General features: G+C 38.7%; 1 protein-coding gene across 1 annotated transcript; it reads left to right on the forward strand.

Moving 5' to 3' along the window:
* The first annotated feature begins 146 nt into the window (after window positions 1-146).
* Window positions 147-9,225, forward strand: ciao2a (cytosolic iron-sulfur assembly component 2A). Its single transcript, XM_053642188.1, has 5 exons — window positions 147-420; window positions 1,314-1,478; window positions 5,964-6,013; window positions 6,300-6,345; window positions 7,388-9,225. The coding sequence occupies exons 1-5, from the start codon at window positions 309-311 to the stop codon at window positions 7,486-7,488; spliced, it is 474 nt and encodes a 157-aa protein (XP_053498163.1). The 5' UTR covers window positions 147-308; the 3' UTR covers window positions 7,489-9,225.
* Window positions 9,226-9,918: the final 693 nt, after the last annotated feature.

Consider the following 9,918-nt stretch of genomic DNA (forward strand, 5'->3'; position numbering starts at 1 on the left):
AATACGTTACAAGTATTATTTTTATGTTTTCGTTTTTATTATTGGCGCCTCCAAGTCAGTCATCATCTACTCGAGCCTTATATAAATACGGAAGTGAAAGGTACGGCTGTAAATACTATTAAGGTCGAATTCCAAATCGCTCCCTGTTGGACTGATAGTGTTCTAGTGTTCCGTTGTGTCGTAGCCTATAAAGTGTGCTTATCTAGCGGACAGGGAGGTGTTTTGAGACGACACCACCAGCACAGTCAGATGCAGCTTGACTCTCCAGTGTCAAAGTCACAGAGCGCGATTATGGAGCCGTTTAGAAAATGGAGATAATTTCCAGCGTTTTAAATAAGGTCTTTCAGCTCTCCAGACTTACTAGCGTAAATAATGTACCGAGGTCCAAAAAAATGGAGGAGAAGGCTTTAGAAGTGTATGGTAAGTGGGGCAGGAGGGTTAACCGGCTAACAGTGAAACAGTGCTGAACCGTTTCCTGATTAACCAGGAAGTGTTGGAGTCTTCACTGGTAAAGTTTAATGTTTAATTTACTTTGGCTACTTCGAAACCGTGAATATAAATAAATAATGGCATTTTGTAGACTCCCTTATCCAGAGCGACTTACATTCAGCTTATTTCTACAGCAGTAGGTGTATAAGGGTTAAGGGCCTTGCTTAAGGGCAGCTTGGTGGTGCTGGGATTTGAACACACAACCTTCTGATCAGAAGTCCAGCATCTTAACCCTACTTAAATACACTATAGTCTCTGGACAGTATTACTGCATGATAAATGTCAGTGTGTGGGTTGATACACTAAAGCAGTAAAAGAAGATATATTTTAATTAATTACTTTATCTGCATTACATTTATTCATTTAGCAGATGCTTTTATCCAAAGTGACTTACAATTGAGGAAATTCAAGCAAAGCGATATATCAAGCGGAGGACAATACAAGTAGTGCTACTATACAAGATTTATAAGTGAGTTCTAGAGAAGCAAAGTGTGCAGAGTAGAGGTGTAAGATCCAGAGTAGGCTTCGTTTTATGGGTTAGTTAAGTGCTCATGGAAGAGGTGGGTCTTTAGCAGTTTTTGTTGAAGGTACTGACAGATTCTGTGGTCCGGATTGAGGTTGGAAGTTCATTCCACCACTGAGGGACAGATAGTGTGAAGGTTCTGGAAAGGGACCTCGAGCCATGCTGAGTAGGCACTACCGATCGCAGATTGCGTGAGGGAACGTAAGCCTTAAGGAGAGTTTTGAGGTAGGGGGTGCTGTTCTAGACAAGGTCTTGTATGTGAGTATCAAGGCCTTGAATTTGATTTATTATTATTTTTTAGATGTTATTCGCACCATTCGGGACCCGGAGAAACCCAATACTTTGGAGGAGCTGGACGTGGTGACTGAAAAATGCGTGGAAGTTCAAGACCTAGGAGACGATGAGTACCTCATCATTATCAAGTTCTCCCCTACAGTGCCACACTGTTCTCTGGCCACGCTGATAGGTGGGTGAAAAGATAAAGAAAATGTTCAGTTAACGGCTGAAATCTGTTATCCGAGTGAAGCACGTCGCTGTTGTAGTATCCCTGCAGTGGCTCTTTGGCAATCTTGGGACTTGAACTCACAACGATCCAGTAGGGCTGGGCGATATGACAAAAATATCATATCACGATACTTGAGGACATTTCTACGATACGCGATGCGCATCACTATATATATATATATATATATATATATATATATATATATATATATATATATATATATATATATATATATATATATATAATTTAGCTAACAACCAAAAAAAGTAGTAAAATAAACAGATACCATTCATAGTAAATGATACTATTCTTTAATGCCTACAAAAACAAAGAAGATTAAGTAACAAATATTTTTACATCAAATTCAGTACCATTTAATTTGCAATGAATAAAAATGTACATTTAAAAAAAATACATCACTATACCAACAATATTTCAGAAAAGTGTTCTAGCAATATTATATCCATATATCTCACCCAGCCCTACATTCCAGTCATTAGCACAGAGCCTTGTCTTCTCTCCTGTAATGCTTGAACATTCACTTCACTAAGTCTTCACTTCACTAAGTCTTCACTTCACAGAGACTTCACTAAGTCTTTCAGATTGACATAATAATTAAGGATGCAACTAAGAATTATTTTAATAATCAATTATCCTATTATAGATTATTTGTTTTTGTTTTTTTTTTGGGGGGGGGGGGGAGGTATTTTAAAATGTTTAGTTGTAGCATTTCAATCAGCTAGCACTACTACAGAACTCTTTCTAGTATTATCACCTGACATGACGTAAACGTTACTCAACTGATAAAAGTGCTGAAATGATCGCAGATGAATTCAGTGATTTCTGTTTGACTGGTAAAACCGTTGTCTGTACAGAGTACATAAGTGCTTTTGTCAGTTTGATGATATGATGGCAAATTCGACAGCCAAATTCTGATTACAAACTGCATTGATTAGGATTATATTTATGTCGTTGGGAAAGCCTGACATTCACCGTGTAAGAACACGTGCTTCAATAGAGCAGATTAGACATGAGGAAAATCTGACCTTTTGTACAAAGCAGTTAACATGGTCAGTATCAGACATCTGCTTAGATTTAAACAGAGACCTAGAAATAGTGCAGAATCTTGAATATTACGTATTTAAGATATTGAGCATTGACTTTCTTTGTTTTAAACATTTTAAAGTGATTTTTGTTTATATCCAATTTTAACTGATAAAAAAATCCCAGCTTTCCACTGTAGTCTCAGGCATTTGAGTCACTGTAAGTAGCAAGGTTTGAGACATCTTTAGGCAGACTGACTGTTTTTACCACCTTTCCTTAACCAACATTATCTTTACAGCTTAGAAAGTGAGGAAAACATCACTTTGGTGAAGTCTGTGATTTGATAGGATTTCTTAAAGTCAAAGTGTGTTATAGGCAGAAAAACCCAATTTGGGTCGAGACCTGATTTTTCTTTTTTTCTTTTTTTGTCTTTCTGCCGTTTGCCAGAATTTAGGCATCCAGCGGGTTTTCCCCAGACTACAATGCTTATGTGTCCTGGCATAACAGATACAGTTTATTTAATAGTAATTGTGATTGATTAAACTGAATGACTCTCACTAAATGAATCCTGAGACAGGTGGAGATTATGGCTTTATTGTCTGTACATTTCACTGGGGAAAGTCAAACACGCGTACTTGTAATTTGATGTGTATTTGTTTTACTCTCTTCATGAGCTCAAAACATGCAACCTAAATGCTAGTGTAAGTGTTTTTGTTTTAAAAAAAATTTATAGCTGGAAACTCAATCAAAGGCTGAATTCCAAATGGTGACCTATATTACACTCCATAGACATGTCTGTAGGGAGCATGGAACCATTTGGAATGCAGTTTTAGCTTTAGTTCATTTGGTTCCTGTAATATAAATCATGCAAAAATACCATTGTAGTGGATTTATAGAAATGACTCACTCATGAAATTGAGAAGTGTTTGATGTGGCAATTGAGCAATCCATGCAGTTGAGTTGGGTGTATTGCTCTGACTTTTATGATTTTTGTGAGCCAATAATGGCCATTATAATTTTATGTGGTCAAAGATTATTTTTGTCAAACATACACTACCGATCAAAAGTTTTGGGACACTCGACTGAAATGTTTCTCATGATCTTAAAAACCTTTTGATCTGAAGGTGTGTGATTAAATGTTTGAAATCGGTGTTGTAGACAAAAATATAATTGTGCCGACATATTCATTTCTTTCATTAGAAAACACAGTTGGGGAAAGGCCTTGGCCTCGTCACTGACCCTGCGTGTAAATCCAAACGTTAAATATATCGTTTCCTGCTTTGAAGCTCTAACTTGAGCCTGTATGTTCCTCCTCTTGTGGTTTTTCTTTTGCTCCCCATTTTTAAAGATTTTAACGGGTTCTAAAGATGAAGACGCTTTTTGAGACAGTGAATGATTTAGCTAACTACTACTGTAATTTGCGTTTAACTCTTACATGGTAAAGAACTACAAACTCATGACATGAACCATGAGTAACCAAGCAGCAAACCTCTGTCACTTTTTACTTATGAGGTCACATTTAAATGCTACATTATTAATGGTTTTAATTCATTTAGTTTTTTTTTTTTTACTTGAAAAAATATATATTGTTAAAATTTAAGTTAATGCAACATTGAGATTTCCGTCACGGTCTCACGAACCCCCTGCAATGCCACTGTTACGACACAGGACTCAAGACAGGAAGTAAGCGCAGGAGTGACGTCTTTATTTGAACTTAAGCTAAGGACTTACAACGGAAAACCTTTCCCTCAACTCGGGATGAGACATGAAGCACAAAACTTAGGACAGGCCTATACCTAGAAACACTAGCTTAACTCCGGTATGAAACATTCATTTAACTCAGGCAAGAACACTCATTTAACTTGGGCATGAACACTCCCAACTAGGCATAGCATAAACACTCTCAACTATGGCATGGCATAAACACTCTTTACTTTAATACCGTGCGATGTGTGCAGCAACGTGAGGGGTTTAAATAACCAGTCACCCTTCTCTTAATTACCGACAGCTGGCAACACTTGACAGTCTTAACGTAGATGCGCATTTCAAGCACGTGCGCACTCTGAAGCCGCTCGTGCATGTTGTCACCACAGCGCCATCTGCCATCACAACGTGCATTCAGCCAAGGCCCTCTTTGATTCACATGTCGGACATGAGTACAGTTAAAAGGTCTCATTTACCAACAAACATCACTGCAGAAGTTGTAGTGAAATTGCGAATTTTGTGCAATTGTAATTTCTCCAATTTGAGTAGTTTTTAAGAAAAGCACAAAAAACTCATCAACTTGCATCGCAAATTTTGAAAATCAAGCATTTTTGTCCACAACAATAAAAATAAAATAAAAACCTCTGTGTAATCCTGTATGCACTGCATTTCAGCTGTTTTTAAACTATGCCCTACAGTATTGTGGATGCAGAATATGCATCCGCAGAATATGCATCCAGGGGATGTGCCATGAAATTAGACTAATTAGTTAAAACATTTCCTTAATTATAATTTAGAATTATATTAATATTTAACATTGACTTAATCCTACACAGCCTGGAGCCTATCACAGGGAATTCGTGGCACAAGGCGGGGTACACCCTGGAAGGGGTGCCAACCCATCGCACAGCACGATTGCGCACACATTCACACACTACAGACAGTTTTGGAAATGCCAGTCAGCCTACAATGCATGTCTTAGGACAGGGGAAGGAAACCAGACCATTCTGAGGAGATCCCTGAAGCACAGGGAGAGCATGCAAGCTCCGATCACATGGGGCAGAGGCAGGATTTGAACCCCCAACTCCGGAGGTCTATTGAGTTTTAGACCACGAGCATTTGTTTACAGTGAGGGTGAGACAGGAGGGTAAACCCAGCAGGAAACCGAGCTCTAAAGTCGGCCTCCGTCTTGGGCACTGTAGATTGCAGAGATGTGGGGCTGGTGTCACTTGTAAGCTTCTGATGAGGTGCTACATAACAGTTTAAATAAAAAGACATGTTGGTCCTAGCAATCCAGAGGTATCAGGCACTTCACAAGGGCATACAATTCCAGTTTTGTTAATGGCAGCAGGCTGTTCATGAAAAAAAACATGATCACATGACCAGTGTGCTCTCTCTATCTTTTAAGGTTCTAATGCAGCGAAGATTGTGTTCATGTCCCAGGATTGCCAGAGACCTCTGTTGGGTCCTTGAGTAATCCTCAACTAGGACCTGAAAATGCAGTGGGCTATTCTTAGTACAACAGAGCCTAGCTAAAGCACCCACCTGTGTGGTGTCATTTTTTTTTTTTTAAAGCTCTTCCTTGGGATTTAAATGTATAGCATTTTACTAGCACATAACCTTAACTGCTGAACTGCCATTTTATTTTAGACAGACAACATTAACAGTTTAGGTTCTTTATAATGATTTGTGTTGCAGGTCTCTGCTTACAAGTGAAACTACAGCGATGCCTTCCATTTAAGCACAAGGTAAAGACTGATCCAGATTCAAAGCTTTACATTTCTATTTGGTATTATCTCAATTCAACTAGTATCACGTAGACTAATTCCAGGGGCTCATATGATTCATGCTATGTTTAGCGTTCTGTAATGACATTACAGTAATGGCTTCATGCTGTGAGTGTTTAATGAGATGGAATAGAAATAGTTAATGAAGATGTGCAAAATTGGATTGTCCATCTAGTGCTTGAGCTCCATTTTAACAGCCACTATTATGCACATTTATTGTTTTTCTATTGTGTTTATCTGTTCACAGCTCGAAATTTACATTACGGAGGGAACACATTCAACTGAGGAAGACAGTAAGTGTGTACCAGTGTAAAAATGCAAGGAAATGGAGTTGAATAGTGTGCTTAAAAATTCTCAATTGGACTTTTAGACTTTTATAATTAACATCACATCTCGCACACATTATTCAGGGTCGGTCCAGGCTGACATGAGTTAATGTAACTTTAACCGAAAGTTAAAGAGAGAAAAGAGAACAGCAAATACTCATGCTGGCTTGGACTAGTAGCTGTTGAACTGGCGTTTTAAAAAGTAATTCATACAGAAAAATAGTTTTTAGCCAGAGCTATATCAATATGCAGTTCTCACCTGGTGGCCCGCTGAAGCTAAGCAGGGTTGAGCCTGGCTAGTACCTGGATGGGAGACCTCCTGGGGAAAACTAAGGTTGCTGTTGGGAGTGGTACAGTATTAGTGAGGCCAGCAGGGGGCGCTCACCATGTGGTCTGTGTGGGGCCTAATGCCCCAGTATAGTGACGGAGACACTATAATGTAAAATTAAAAAAAAAAACAGTCTTTTGGATGAGACGTAAAACCGAGATCCTGACTCTCTGTGGTCATTAAAAATCCCAGAACACTTATCGTAAAGGAGTAGGGGTATACCACCTGTGTCCTGGCGAAATTCCCCCACTGACCCTTCTCTATCACAGCCCCTTAATAAGCTCCATCTCTGAATTGGCTACATCACTCTCTCCTCTCCACTAATAGCTGGTATGTGGTGGATGTTCTGCCGCTCTATGGCTGCAGTCGCATCATCCAGGTGGATGTTACACACTAGTGGTGGTTGAGTAGACCCCCCCCCCCCCACCACAATGTAAAGAGCTTTAAGTGTCCAGAAAAGCGCTATGTAAATATAACTGTAACTAAGTAACTTTTTGTAGTACATAAAGTAATCCCTTTCTTTTGAAGAGATTGTATATTTATGCATGTGTGAATATGTGCTTGTGTACAAATCTGTCCTCCTCACTTCTCAATCCTTATTTTACTGTGAGATAATGTGTTAATACATTGGAGCCTGTGGCTTTAATGTAATTCATTCATCCGCCTTGTTTTGTCTTGCAGTTAACAAACAGATCAACGATAAGGAGCGGGTAGCGGCAGCGATGGAGAACCCTAACCTGCGGGAAATAGTGGAGCAGTGTGTTACTGAGTCTGATGACTAAAGCTTCATCTCACACAGTGTCCATTACACAATTTTGTTTAAAAACCACGGCTTGAAACGTAGTGAAACTTCTGTATATTTTTAGAAATGTGCAGAATTATAAGTGTCCTGCTGATTTGTAGTGATCTGTAATGTTGACGTTTTCTACTACTATGCTGACAAGGCAACACTGCGATCAATATCAGAGAGCGGTAAGCTCTGTGTTGTAGTGATGGCTGTGTTTTAGAGAGTTCTTCAGAGAGTTAAGCCAGGCAGAGAGATTTGACTGCAGACTAAACTGTGGCTTGTTTAATTTCCCAGGAATGTTAAGATTATATTCAGGGTTGAGGATTAATCTGCACTTCTTGAATACCATTTCATTTACTTGTCTTTTTTTTTTTTTTTTTAAAACCCTCTGTTAAGCGGGCAGCATGGTGGCTTAAAGGTTAGCACGTTTGCCTCACACCTCCAGGGATGGGGATTCAAATTCCACCTTCGCCCTGTGTGTGCAGAGTTTGTGTGTTCACGTGCTTCAGGGGTTTCCTTTGGGTACTCCGGTTTCCTCCCCCAGTACAAAGACATGCATTGTAGGCTGATTGGTGTTTGCGTATTGTCCGTAGGGTGGGAACGTGTGCGCCATTGTGCCCTGTGATGGGTTTGCACCCCACCCAAGAGGGTGTCCCCCTCCTTGTGCCCCGAGTTCCCCGGGATAGGATCCAGGCTCTCCCGTGACCCTTTGTGGAAAATGGACAGATTCTCTTAGCAGCATTTCATCAAACCATGTAGTGGAAATACTATAAAATTCCAGTCTGAGGATATCTCAACAAATATTTAAAAACTTGATGGGGAATTTGAGTTTTATTTAATATATTCTGTCCTATTATCAGACGGCGATCAGAGTAAACCTCCCAACCAGTCAGTTATCATCCTTAACCATCATCAGCCTTTATTGTATCACGAGTATTGAAATTCCCCAGCCATAATTTTATATAGCTTGCTGTTACTGTCTGTGTACATCTCCGAGAGAAATTTCCTGTTATCCATTTCAAGGGTCAGCTCTCATCTTTCATTGCGTCCACCTCTAGTTCTGATTTTATCAAATCAGCTTCCTTATTGATCTCTGTTCAACCTGTTTTATATAACATGTAAATATATTTGTTATCGTAAAAAAAAAAAGTTTAAAGGGTTTCAAGAATAAAGCATACTACAGCGTTTTAAATCTTGTACGTGCATTATTTTACATACATTATTTTATATCGCAGGTTTTCAGACCCAGAACAATAATGCAAAAGGCTATATTACTCGGTACATAACTGTGAGTTGCACTGGACTAAATGGTGAAATGGTCATGGGATTGTGTGTTGCTTCAGAGACTTGTAGTGCCAAAAGACAACCCCCCCCCCCCCCCACCATGTCCCTCAGGGAACCAAAAAAAAAAAAAAAAAAAGAAGGTATTTCTTCTGTTTGGCTTTACAAATCAGTAAACCACCCTCTGATACATGAACACATCAGTCGAGGTTGTTGTTTGCTAAAACTGTGGACTGTGGAAAGACAAAGTCCTGTCACTTAAATATTTACTTGGTGGTGCCCACTTAGGCTTGGGTTGGTTATGTTTTGCTTGATTGCTATACTTCGTATGACTTTATTTCAGCCAAGACTTTATTATAGGTCTTTTTTTTTTCTTCTAAACATCAAGCTCTCAAAAACAACAAATTATGTCATGGCAAATTGCCTTTGGTTTTATAGAGAAAAGAGGCACAGCATGTCCCACATCTATGAAGCTTCAAAGGCAAGCTAAGACTTAAAAAAAAAAAAAAAAAAAAAAAAAAAAAAAACACTTACTAATTCATTAAGCCCACTTCTTCATGCCCATGACATTTTACCTTGAAAAGACTTATGCAAATTAACTTTTCCTTCTGCGAAACCTATAATAACAACAATGGAACTAGGCACAGTGAAGGCTAAATGCATGTATATTACTTATTGCTCAATGTAAATTCCAGACAATGTATGTAATTACCAAAGTTGAGACATTAGAATTGTATAGTCGCCTTCGGTGTTAATTATTAGTACATGCTCACCTTTATTTAAATCTCTTGTTCTGTAACACAACTTTTCACTAGAATGCCACGTTTTGGGCTTAAATTTTTCTTATTTTTTAAGCATGCACCATAGGAACTATCTTTTATTTATCTTTATCTCATAAAAATTGATAAGAAAATGGGATATTCATTTGTTCATTTGTACAATTCATAGGTACTCTGGTTGTTTTTTTTTTAAAGCAGTGTCGTTTATATGCACGCGCACACACACACACATACACCTGATTTACCTGATTTATCAGCTCAAGAGGACTGACCAAATCAATAACTAAGCAAGACAATCACACACATACAGTACATGCAGAAGCATATTGATTTCACCAGCTTTAATCAGTCACACAATGTGAATG

This window comes from Ictalurus furcatus, chromosome 14 (genome assembly GCF_023375685.1).
Source record: "Ictalurus furcatus strain D&B chromosome 14, Billie_1.0, whole genome shotgun sequence".
Taxonomy (NCBI): domain Eukaryota; kingdom Metazoa; phylum Chordata; class Actinopteri; order Siluriformes; family Ictaluridae; genus Ictalurus; species Ictalurus furcatus.

Excerpts from the sequence above, each read along its gene's own strand:
- ciao2a (XM_053642188.1), top strand. The coding sequence starts at position 309 with ATGGAGATAATTTCCAGCGTTTTAAATAAGGTCTTTCAGCTCTCCAGA. Across the intron at positions 421-1,313 it reads GAAGGCTTTAGAAGTGTATG|ATGTTATTCGCACCATTCGG; the intron begins GTAAGTGGGGCA and ends ATTATTTTTTAG. Across the intron at positions 6,346-7,387 it reads ACATTCAACTGAGGAAGACA|TTAACAAACAGATCAACGAT; the intron begins GTAAGTGTGTAC and ends TTTGTCTTGCAG.